The sequence below is a fragment of the Protopterus annectens genome, chromosome 16.part0 (assembly GCF_019279795.1).
Source record: "Protopterus annectens isolate FY-2018-M chromosome 16.part0, PAN1.0, whole genome shotgun sequence".
Taxonomy (NCBI): Eukaryota; Metazoa; Chordata; order Ceratodontiformes; family Protopteridae; genus Protopterus; species Protopterus annectens.
The window spans coordinates 307,824,966-307,837,829 of NC_056750.1; the positions used below are offsets into that span (position 1 = coordinate 307,824,966).

General features: G+C 43.5%; 1 protein-coding gene across 2 annotated transcripts in view; it reads right to left on the reverse strand.

Moving 5' to 3' along the window:
- ASB6 (ankyrin repeat and SOCS box containing 6) overlaps nucleotides 1–12,864 on the reverse strand; it is a 504,325-nt gene that overhangs the window by 403,543 nt on the left and 87,918 nt on the right. For both annotated transcript variants that reach the window (XM_044058564.1, XM_044058565.1), the window contains exon 4: nucleotides 5,123–5,229. In XM_044058564.1, coding sequence (XP_043914499.1) covers nucleotides 5,123–5,229 — 107 coding nt within the window. The remainder of the gene's footprint in view (nucleotides 1–5,122; nucleotides 5,230–12,864) is intronic.

The window sequence follows — 12,864 nt, forward strand, 5'->3', positions numbered from 1 at the left end:
GGCTTGGAAGGTTTAAAGTTAAGTCATAAGTCATTGAGACAGTTTACCATAGGGGGGAGTCTTACTACTCCCTGTTTTGGAAGTGGGAGCCCCCCACTGCTTAGGCCTGTGAGTACCTTGGGACTGAAGCCTGGGTGTTCTGCTGGTTCTGGGTTTGGACTGAGAAGGCCTGGAAGAGGCAGGAAAGGACCAATTCTTAGAGGGCCAATGCCTACTAAATCTGGTAGGCTGTACTTGCAGGAAATCATTAACAGTTTGCATAGATTTAGCTTTTTCCTCCATATTTTTAAGTACTTCTTCTGCTTTGTTGCCAAACAGGTGATCCTGGTTTAAGAGAGCATACAGTAATTTAGCTTTAACAAGATCTGGCAAAGATAGCTCCTTAAGCCAAGCATGCCTTCTAAGTACAGACCCAGTGACAGCAGCCCTGCAAGATGCCTCTAATGAATCAAAACCACATTGCAAAGTATGTTATCCAACTTGTTCAGCAGAATGCATTAAATCCTTTAATTCTTTATTTTCAGCACAGTCAGGAATCAACATCATTTTCTGTTTAAGCAATCCAATAATATGCTGCTGATATTTTAACATATGAAACTGGTAGTTTAAGGCCCTAATGGCCAAAGTTGCAGAAGTGTATACCTTCTTACCCCATCTATCCAGCGCCCTGGAATCTCTATCAGAGGGGTAGGATTTCTGGCAGTAGTAGCCTTAATGCCCTTGGGTCCCTGTGAAATGGTTTCAGGATCCGTAGTAGGATTTTTAAAGAGGAACTTGTGAGAGTCAGGTACCCTGTAATACCTATCAGCTTTTCTGGGAGCAGGAGGTTAAGTGTCAGGGGCCAGGCTGGATTCCGAGAGGGCATCATCTACAATGTCCAGTACAGGAGGGATAGCTAAAGGCCTGTGTTGAGGCAGGAGTAAGAATTCCCTAAGCCTCTTTTTGGAGTCAGAGTAATCCTGGCTTTCCCAGTGGAAATGCTCCTTAAGAGTATACAAGGTTTCACCAAAAGAGAAATCCTTTGGAGGGGAAGCAGAGGGAATGGAGTCCTCTGCATTAGAATCCTCACAGGTAGAATAAGGGCAAATCCTGGTCATCAGAGAACACAGAAATTTCCGAATCCTGATCAGAAGAATCGGAAGGAAAATCAGTCCTAGGTCTCTTAGAGGGGGAAGGGTGGCTTCCCCTGATTAGAGTAATAAGGTCTTCAGCCATTTTTATTATTTGTTTTTTTAGGCATAGGGGCCTGACCATGCGGTCTGGGCATCGGTTTTATAGGCATGGATCGAGTTTTAGGCTTTGAAGAAGAAGATGGCATTGGTTTAATATGCAAGTCAGTAGGCCTGAATACACCCTCAGAAGCTGGTGTCTGCACAGCGGCTCCGGACCCATCCAAGGTAGAGACATCTGCAGGTTCCACAGTCGAAGAAGCATCTCGCAGCATACCGGACTCCGAATGGGTCTCAGTAGAGGCCTGCGAATCTGAAGTAGCAGGTATCAGGGGCTGCGAAAACGCCTCACTGAGTAATGCCGAACTGGCGACTAGCTTAGGAGAAGCGTCGTCGGCAGCTTTGGACCTATGTGGTCTGTCTCTGTCTTTATCTTTGCGTTTTTTCAGAAAGTCAGTAGTGGGTGGCTTACCGAAGCCATTTCTGGATAATTGAACCGAGTACCAAAATATTTGGAAGCATAAATGAACTGACGACGAATAGCACAAGGTTTGAATAAGGCACAAAACCGACAGTGAGGTACGTCGTGGTCTGGACCTAAGCAAGGAATGCAGTACGAATGAAAATCTTTATGAGGTATTTGCTTTCCACAAGAAATACAATTAACTTTTACTGACATCAGATTAGAGCAAGAAAAAGGATCCCCAACAGGGTACTTAGCTTAGTTTAAGACTTCGGATCTGAAACTCGAAAACGAAAATTTCAGGAGTCGGCCGACTGGCACTTGCAAACTGCTTCTGCTTCGGGCACTGCACGGCAAGAAAGACTGATGTAATGGCGTCGGCTGCATGCTTTATACCCCTGACGACCTGACGTCATGGAAGATGAGACAGCAACCGACGCAGGCCCCAAGACTTTGATAATCAGGCCGACTGAGGGCTACTGCAAGCAGATAACCCTAATGTGATGACTGCAACAGTGAAACACTAAGAACGTGTGTAGTTCTTCTGATAATCTGGCAAGGGGTAGTGAAAATGTTGTTTTTCATATTACTTGACTTATTACCCGACTTTATTCCTTTCCCTCATTTTTTAAAACACTTCCTTATCTGGGGGGTTCAGAGTAGCACCTTATCTAAAGGGGAATTAAAGCTGTGCTTTGATATCTTCTGGGACAGGATGAAGTCTCCTAATCACCGATTCTGTGGCCGCTGCCCTGAACATTGCATCCACAGTATCATATATAAACACTTGATGTTTTGCCAGCTGACTAGCGGTGACTGGGTAAATCTACAGGTGGATGACATCTAGTTGTTCGAGAATTAGCTGTTCAAAGCACAAGATGCTGAAGGACAGAACACTCCTATTTTCTGTAAGAATTTACTGCAAATGTGATTTCTATGTCTACAATACTAGTGATTCCTTTATTGTGTCAGATTTCTCCCTTCTTGTTCGTCTAACTGTGATGTTGATATATATAAGCTGGGAAATGTGGGGGCAAGTCAGAAGTTTTGCCTTTTTAGTGTTTAGGGCATTCTTATAGACTGTTTGTGCTCCTTGCCATTTTGATATTTGAGGTTTCATAGTAGAACCATCGGTGTCAGATCCTAGTGCGCTGCCCTCAGGTCAGCATCAGACACCTCTCCAATTTTCTCTCTTAGATGATCTAAGAGGGCTACCTGGAAATTAGTCATGTGTGTCTGATAACGGATAGCCTCAAAGGTCAGGGTGGCATACTTTCTTCCCAAATCTTTCCAAATCCATACTCTCTCTCTCTTGTTGTCATATGGGAGAGTGTTAAAAGTAGAAACTACTTTGGCGTTTTTTTCTGGATCCATGAACACCACAGCTGGATTTGCCACATGGTTCCTGTAAAGGTATCTGTGGAACTCTTGTACACTGCAGAACATATCAAGCTACTTTTGAGCAGGGGGACTGAGTCAGTTTTTTGACAAGCGGACAAAAAAAATGCATCGTCAAGGGCTTCCAAGAAAGCAAGAATGGGCACAAGTTTGAAGGCAACCAGACCCAGCAATTCAAATTATGTGATTTGGGTCTCGGATGTCTCCGTCCCTTCCTATAGGAAATTATCCTTTGTCTTAGAAAGTGTTTCCCTAAATGAAATCCTCTTTGTGAGAGAGAGAGAGACAGGAGATGTTGTCCTCAGTGTATGTATTACAGCCAAGGGGGAACCCAGCTGTGAGGAATATTCTTGCTCTCCCTCACATTCCTGGGGTGTCTTCTCTCCTGACCAGGGAAATGGTCCCTCTTCCTTTTAGAAAAGGATGAAATACACACACTACACGTTTAGTTCTGTGTAGACTCAGAACAGCCTCCAACAATCCTTGGGTTGAGATGTACCACTACTCTGAAAATGTCTGAGGAGTTAAGTGGGAAAGAAGAGGAAAATCCTCCCCACATCTGGGACTCAAATGCCAGTTAGGAAGTAGGAAGCTGTGAAAGGTGCTTCCCCTTCCGGGTTATCTTGTGATGGCTATCTGTCTGGAAATCATCATTTCAGAATGGGACAGGTGGACTACCATTCCACAGCCCATTACATCCTCTTTAACTAAAATAGAGGGAGTCCAATTTCCTTATGACAAAACAGGTTTCTACCACGGGTGCTCTAGGCATCCGCAGAAGCCTCCTCCTAAACTTTAGGCTGAATACACCACTGACCGTATGCATGGTGGCCACCAAAGATCTATGGATAAGTAGGTGTTTGGTCAAAGGCTGTGAAAACACTTCAATGGAAACAGCACCGTCAGAGTGAACAGGGATGACAGACACCTGATATGCATCTCTTGCAATTTTATCTTCCTTTTCTTTACATTTGTTTTTAGACAAATGACAGAAAAAATATGATCCAGCGAAGGGCACAGCAGACAAGGTGTGAAGTCCTCAGGTCTCTTACAATTCAACTATTGCTGAGGGGAACACCCTTACTTCTGACCATTTTTGGTGTAAAGCCCTAAAAATGGGGTACTCCTGGAACCTGGCCTTGACAAAAGATGCAAAGGCGGTAGTAATTCTGGAGAACCTCCCTACCACAGAGCACCTGCTGTTGTTCACCCCAGAGATAAAGCTGAAGTTCTGCTATGCAATACTAAAAACAACAGCATTAGCAACTAAATATAATAAGAGAAATTTCCCCAACAGGGTAATTATTTGACTCTCAAAGCAGGCTGAAGCATGCTGGGAAGACTGTTAATTTTCTCAATGCTGTAAATATGAGGCATGTGTGGGAACAGAATTCTATGGTGTGTGGGGGCGGGGGGGGGGGGGTGTCAGCTTTACACTGGCAGTGTTCTTCACATTCCGGGGAAGGGTGTCCACTGCACCAAGAGGGAAGGGTTCTGGGCTCTGAAAGCTGTGTTAGATGAATGGGAACACCAGCAGCAATAATTAAAACTCCTGCAACAGAGATCTGTCAAAGAATATCAGTTATTACCCAGCTGTGAAACATCCTCATCTTTAATTACCATACTAAAACCCATATTACACAAGTTGTTTAGTAAATCACATTGATATGTTTCACAGTTTTAAGGCAAAAGACACCACATATAAACTTGTCAGGTTTTTAAAAATTATTAAACAATCTCAAAACTAGTCTAGGGTTTATACACAAAAATGCAATTAGACTGCAGTTCTAAAGTTTTATAATGACAGAGGTAAAACTGTTTTAAAGGACTCGTCTTAAAAGGTTGGGTAGGAGTGATGGTAAAAGGGTATACTCTTGTATGGCACTGCCACATGCAACAGTCACAAGCCAATCAATACCAAACAGTAAAATGCATGTTTTTTTCACATAACATATGCAGAATTTGTCCTACATAAACCCAGCAAACAGAATATTCAGTATGTTCACATCAGCAAAGACAGCTTTACATTTTGTAGGATGTTACAGGTACACAAAGGTGAAAACAGAAGTTCACTAAATGCAAGAAAAATTACCCTGTCTCTTTTATTAATATCTGCTCCATGCTGTACCAGCAGTTCCACCATGTATGGCTGGTTTCGTAAAACAGCTATGTGAAGGGCAGTGTAATAAGTAACAGGATCTGTAAGTGAAGCACAACATTACAAACATTCAGAATCAATTGTACATAACATTCTTACTACAATAATACTGCCTTTAGCCAATTAATCAGAATTCTACACAAATTAATGTGTAAATGAAGGATTAGTTCTCAAGGAAATAAAAACATTTGTGGAAAGGAGACACAGGTGACCCACCATAAGAGCTTACAACTCAGACACTCTTCTTGCACAGATCACAGCAGTCAGTGACACTGTTTTCCATGTTAAAAACCTCAAGTCAGGCTGATGAGCTGGTTCAAATGGAGCCAGAGTTAGTTCTTCTAACACAAAATTAAGTCCCAAGGAGGAGCCACCTGTTTTCTTGGAGGGTTTGTATGCAAGACCCCTTTCTAGAAAACACTTTTGCACGAGACTGCATTAAAAGAGGGGGGGAATCCTAGGCAGACATGCTGAAATGGCAGACAAATGAACCCTGACTGAGTTGTTAAAGACGGGCCAAATGATAGCAACTCATTCAAATAATGTAGAACCAGAGAAACTTTAGCCATGAGTGGCTGCTAGTTCCTTTCTTGGCACCACCTAAAAAACGTTTCTATTTATTAAAATATAACTTTCCAATAAAATGTTTTTGCGCCTCTATTACCTGCTGCACATCATCAGGAAAAAAAATTCTAAATTTTATCATCCAGGCAGTCAGCTGTACATGTTTGAAGTCAGAATGTATCATAAGGAGAAAGAACAGTTGTATAAAATCTTACCATAACAGTACATGTCTTTCTCTTCACTGTTGCAGTATTCCTGAAAGAATGGATGTCCCGTCCCTGGTAGATCGTCACTCAGCCAGTGTGGAAAAGCTTGAAAAGGATCTTGTTTGCGCCATACATCATATTTATGCTCCTCGTACAGAACGTAGGGCATAAAAGGGACACAAGTACACAACTACTTAGGAATGAATTAAGCCATAAGAGAACAATCATCACAGGACAGAGTAGTCCATGCGCATCCAATAGGAAAAAATGCAGAATAAAGAAGAGGGGGTTGGAGGGAAGGAGCAAATACTGCAACAGTAAAGAGAAGGATATCGACTGTTATGCTAAGATTTTACACAACTGTACTATGTCCTTCTAGATCACTGTTGCAGTATTCCTATAAGAAGGGAGAGTAAAAAGCTCAAGAAACAGAAAAGGAGGTGGATGGCGGAGAACAGCCCTCAACAAACTCACACATAATGGTTTCAGCAAAACCTGCTCTGGCCCTAGAAACCATATCCAACTTATAATGCTTAATAAAAGCATGCACTGAAGACCAAGTAGCAGTTTCAAGGATAGAACGGAACCCCTTGAAGAAGGCACCAGAAGTGGAAACAGCCCTAGCAGAATGAGCTCTAACAGAAGCAGAGACTTTCCATGAAAAGAATAACAAAAAGAAATGGCCTTAGATATCCAGGAGGAGATGGTTTTGTTTAGAAACAGCCAAACCCAAAGACCTGGGATGAAAGGAAACAAAAAGCTGATCAGACTTATGGACAGTCCTAGTTTTATCTATATAGTACCAGAGCTGTCTGTCCAAATCTAAGATATGCAGAACCCTCTCAGGAGCAGACTGAGGAAAAAGGAATAAGGAAGGTAGTTGTACTGACCAAGTCAAGGACAACTCGTTAATCTTTCTTTTTTGCCCAGTGTGGTTAATACAAAAGGACACCCTGTCCCTGTGAAAAAAAAACAAAAAAGGAGGAATAGCCTAAGGGTTTGGAGCTCAGAAAAGCTAGAGGCAGCAACAAAACAGTCTTCCAGATACAATGTTTCAAAGAAGCAGAATATGCAGGCTCAAAAGGAGGCGGAGTCAATTTTTTCAAAACAAAATTAAGGTCCCAAGGAAGAGGAATAGGTTTTCTTGGAGGCCTAATATGCAGGACGTCTTTAAGAAATTGTTTGACCTCAAAACAAAAAGTCAAAGGAAGAGTCAATGGCAGACAAGCAGAAATGGCTAACAAATGGGCCTTCACAGAACAGGCAAAGCCGGACTGGAGTAACTCACACAAATAAGGGAGGACAGAGGGACCCTCACTGAAAAAGGGTCCTGGTTATTAGCATGGCACCAGACCAAAAATCTTTCCCATTGGACACACAAGATTTTCTGGTTGAGGGTTTCCTTGCCTCCTGTAAAACCCTGAGCACGTAACTCGGAAAACAGGTGCCTGAAAGGGATCAAAACCCTATCACCCACAATGTCAGTTGTAGAGTGGACAAATGGGGATGGATGAAATATCGCTTGTTCTGTGTGAGGAGATCCAACCAGTGAGGTAACTTGTGATGACTGGCCCTGGCCAGATGCATTAAGATGGGGAGCCAGCCAGTGCTGTCTTGGCCAAAAGGGAGTCACTAGCAAGATTTTTGGGGAGTCCAGCTGAATCTTCTTTAAGACTCTTGAAAGAAGAGGAAGAGGAGGGAAAGCATAAAGAAACCTCACCTTCCATGGAAAGAATAGGGCGTCGGTTTTCCAGGCCAGATTGCATGGCACTCTGGAACAGAACAGAGGAAGCTGCCTGTTCTGAGGGGAGGCAAAAACATCCACTGATGGACAACGTCCAGAAACATGTCTCTGTGAAGCATCCATTTGTAAGCATGTGTTTTGGACCTGCTCAATCTGCCACAAGACTGTGCTCTAAAGGAATGTATACTGCATGAAGAGTTCACTCATAACCGAGAGCCAATTCCCAAGCCTGAAGAAAGTACAGTTTTGTACCTACCATAAATGTAGATGTTCGAGGATCCACATTGCTGCAGTCCTAACCATTGGGTAGTCCGCTGTCCAGTCGGCCCGAATACCAAAGTATATGGCTGACGTCGGTCAAGGCGCATTAGACTGATGTCAGGACGTCAGGGTACTAATGCGCATGACCGACGTCATATCCTCAGTCTTTTCTTGCCCCAGATGTCAGAAGACCCTAAAAAGACAAGGCCCAAACCAAAACACCAAAAAGCCCTGCATCAAACATATATACAATATATACAAATGTACAAGAATATATATATATATATTAGCCCACACCACCAACCCTAAACACAGAGGGGAAGGAGGGAGGGTAAATTGGACTGCAGCAATGTGGATCCTCGAACATCTACATTTATGGTAGGTACAAAACTGTACTATGTTCTTCATTCCACATTGCTGCAGTCCTAACCATTGGGTAGAATCCCAAAGCAGAGGTAAGGGAGGCTGGCAAATCATAAGGAAGCAGGAGCTGTCAACATGCCTTGCAAAATAGCTGTGGCAAAACCAGCCCTAGATTTAGAGTAGAGAGGAAGATGGTAATGCTTAGAGAAAGTATGCACTGAACTCCAAGTAGCTGCCTCCAAAATATCCTTAGTTGCCACCCCCCTTAGAAATGCTGTTGAAGTGGCAGTAGCCCTAGTGGAATGAGGCCTAATCCCAGCTGGAATCTCCTTGCCATGATGGGAGTAACAAAATGAAATGCAAAACCCAATCCACTTAGAAATAGTTTGCTTAGACACAGGCTTGCCCTGAGAACTCAAAGCAAAAGAAACAAACAATTGCTGAGACTGCCTGAAATCCTTAGTCCTGCTTAAATAATAACGCAACTGCCTATGTACATCTAAAGTGTGCAAAATCTTTTCCCCTTATTTTGGGGATCTGCATAGAAAGTAGGCAAATGAATAGTTTGGTTTAAAGCCACACTAGAAACCACCTTAGGCATAAAGGAAGGATTAGTACGTAATGATACCCTATCCTTATGGAAAATCAAAAGGGCTCTACTGCCATAAGGGCCTGCAACTCAGAAACCCTTCTTGCAGAAGTAATAGCCAACAAAAAAGCAGTCTTCCATGACAAGTATTTCAAGTCAGCAGTAGCCGCAGGCTCAAAAGGTTGTAGAGTAAGTTTTTCCAACACAAAATTGAGATCCCAAGCAGGAGTAGGAGCTCTACGTGGGGGTCTTATATTCTTTGCCCCTCTAAGAAACTGCTTGAACAAAGGATGCGAAAACAATGGTGGGTCACAATCATAGTGAGCTGAAATTGCTGCAGCATGAATCTTAATGGAAGAGAAAGACAAACCTTTGTCCAATAACTCAGTAAGATATTGAAGAGCCACACTCAAATTAGGCTCAGAAATCTCCAAATTCTTTGCTGCACTCCAAAATAAAAATCTCTTCCATTTTTCTGCGTACACTTTTCTTGTAGTAGGTCTTCTAGCTTCCATAATCACATTTAAAACTTGTTGAGGAAGTTGAGACCTGCTGTGTTTCAACACAGAATATGCCAGGCTGTTAGATGAAGAGAGTGAAGCTTGACATTGAGCAGGTGACCGTCCTTCTGAGATAACAGATGTGGAATCAAAGGTAAAGGCCATGGGGGCTGCCTTACCAGACTCCTTAGTAGTGGGTACCAGTGTTGCCGAGGCCAATCTGGAGCTATTAAAATCATCCTTGGCTTGTCTTGTCTGACCTTTAGGAGCACCTTTGGAAGAAGAGGCAGAGGTGGAAAGGCATACACATGAAGATTTTTCCAACTGAAAGAAAGAGCATCCACTTTCCAAGCTGTATGATGAAACCCCTTTGTGCAAAACTTTGGCAGCTGGTGGTTTAGTGGAGAAGCGAACAGATCTATGTCTGGAGTTCCCCATGACACTGTCAATTTCTGAAATACATGAAGATCCAGTTTCCACTCGTGGGGATCCATGATTTGCCTGCTTAACACATCTGCTAAGGAGTTCTGTGCTCCGGCAGAAACCTTGCCTGAAGAGTTAGTTGCAAGCTGAGCGCAGTCTCCCATAAAATCATTGCTTGCCTGCATAGAGGATAAGAATGTGTTCCCCCTTGTTTGTTGATGTACCACATGACAGTTGTGTTGTCTGTTAGAATTAACACCTGCCCAGGAAGAAGTAACTCCTTGAAAGCCATTAATGCAAACTGGACTGCTAACATCTCCTTCATGTTGATATGGAGATGCTGTAGTCTGGCAGGCCACTTGTCTTGTATCCACTTTCCATTTAGATGAGCTCCCCAAGCAATGTCCGAGGCATCTGTTGTTAAAATCTGACTCGCCTCTGGCCGGGTCACAGAGAGTCCCTTGTTTAGGTGACATTCCTGAGCCCACCACAAAAATTATTTTTGAATGCAAGGTATTATTTGAATGACAGTGTCCAAATCCTGGCAGTGCTGTGTCCACACATTTTTGAGATACCATTGCAGCTTCCTCATATGCAGTTTGGCATTGGGAAGCACCAGAATACAAGATGCCATGAACCCTAAGGCTTGAAGGACTGTCCTTGCAGTCAGCCCGGACTGAAGCGATAGTTGATGGAAGTAACTGGAAAGATTCTTTTGTTTGTCCGGGGTTAAAAAGGCCATCTGGGCTGCTGTATTCAGTCTCACACCCAGAAAGCACATGTCTTGAGAGGGTACTAGACTGGACTTTATTTCGTTCACAGAATACCCTAGGCATCTTAGCACTGCTATGACATATTCCAGATGCTGTAGAAGGTCTTCCTTTTCTTGAGCCAGAATCAGGCAGTCATCCAAGTAAGGATAGATTTGAATTCCTTTTAGCCTGAAGTAAGCTATCACTGGAGCCAGAACCTTTGTGAATACTCTGGGTGCAGTAGATAAGCCAAAGGGCAATGCAGAGAACTGATAATGAGAATTTCCAGCTCGAAAACGCAGATACTTCCTGCAACTTAGTCTTATAGGCACATGAAGGTAAGCTTCCTTGAGATCTAAAGTTACCATCCAATGATCTTTGCCCAGCAGAGGTAAAAGCTGTTGTAACGCCAACATCTTGAACTTGGGAATGTCCAGATAAGTGTTGAGGATAGATAAATCCAAAATTGGTCTCCACGTGTTCCCCTTCTTTGGTACTAGGAACAGGCGAGAATAAAATCCTAGGCCCCTTTCTGGTACAGGGACTGGCTGAATGGCCCCTATTTGGAGTAACAGAGAAATTTGCTTGTGAGCCTCTTTCCTTTGTGGAGGGGAACGTCTGGCATGCCTTTGAAAGGGGGCAATGTATGGAAATAAAACCTGTAACCGTGGTGAATGATATCCAACACCCATCTGTCTTGAGTGATTAAATCCCAATTTTCTTTGAAAAGAGACAGTCTTCCTCCCAAAGGAGCTGCCAGACGAGAATCTACTGGCAGCTGAAAAGGCAGGTCATTGGGTCTGTTTACGAAAGGACTGACCCCTGCCCTCACCAGAAGTCTGAGCAGGTGAACCCCTGTTCTAGGCCTAAAAGAACCTTGAGCTCTGCCCCTACCACGCCTAGACCTACCCCTAGACTGGGAATCATAAGCAGGATATGTCCATCCCTTAGTAGGCCAATTTCTACTAAACTTCGGTGGCTGCACCTGCAAAAATCTTTAACAGTTTGCATAGACTTAGCTTTGTCCTCCATTTTCTTTAAAACTGCTTCCACAGGCGAACCAAATAACACATCAGACTGTAAAGGAGCATCCAAAATCCTAGTCTTAACATGCTCTGCTAAATTCTGATCCCTCAACCAGGCATGCCTGCGAAGAACAGAACTAGTGGCAGCCACCCTCGAGGAGGCCTGCACAGCATCAAAACCACATTGCAAAGAATGCTTACCCACTTGTTCAGACACATGAACTAAATCCAGCAACTCTTTACACTCTATACCTTCCGCCAAAGCATCCACCTTAGATTTCAATTGTGAAAGGAGATAATTTTGATATTTTAGCATGTGAAACTGACAATTCAACGCCTCATGGCTAAAGTGGAAGAAGTATACACTTTCTTTCCCCATCTATCCAAAGCCCTTGCCTCTTTATCAGTGGGAACAGGATTTTTAACAACAGAGGCCTTAACACCTTTAGGCCCCTGAGAAACAGTTTCGGGTCTGCCCTAGGACTCTTAAACAGATACTTATGAGCTTCAGGCACCCTATAGTACCTATCAGGTTTAACAGGGCAGGAGGCAAAGAATCAGGGTTCAGGGAAGCCTCTGCAAAAACATCTTCCACCACATTCAACACAGGAGGTATAGCTAAGGGCCTATGCTGGGGTAAAATAAGAATTCCCTAAGCCTTTTCCTGGAATCAGAGTAATCTTGGCCTTCCCATTTAAAGTGCTCCCTCATGGAATGCAGAGTCTCTGAAAATGAGAAATCCTCAGGAGGAGAAGCTGTAGGAGTGGAATCATCCACATCAGAATCAGAATAAGGAGGATACTCCTGCAAGTCTTCCGCAGAAGACTCAGAAGCCTCTGAACACTGTTCAAAACTCTCAAACTCAGGTTCCACCCTAGGCCTCTTATCAGGAGGGGGCATAGAGCCTCTAATCATAGTAATTAAATCTTCTGCCATTTTAAGCATATGTTTCTTAGGCACAGAACCTGAAGTGCTAGGAGAAGCCCCCACTGAAGCTAAACTTGGCCTACCTCTCAAAGAAGTTTTGGAAACAGAAGGAGAGGCTCTAACTACCTTGGGAAGAGAGGGAAGAACAGTTACCTGAGAAGCCCCTCAGCCTGGCCTACCTCCTGAGAGGCACATCCTGTAACAGTAAAGTCTCTGCCTGAGACTCCAAAGAAACTCCTGGCAAAACCTCTGGCTCCACTGAGTTTCTAAAGAACCGACGTCCGGGACTGCCGGTTCATCAACCCTAGGCTTTGCTGTTTTG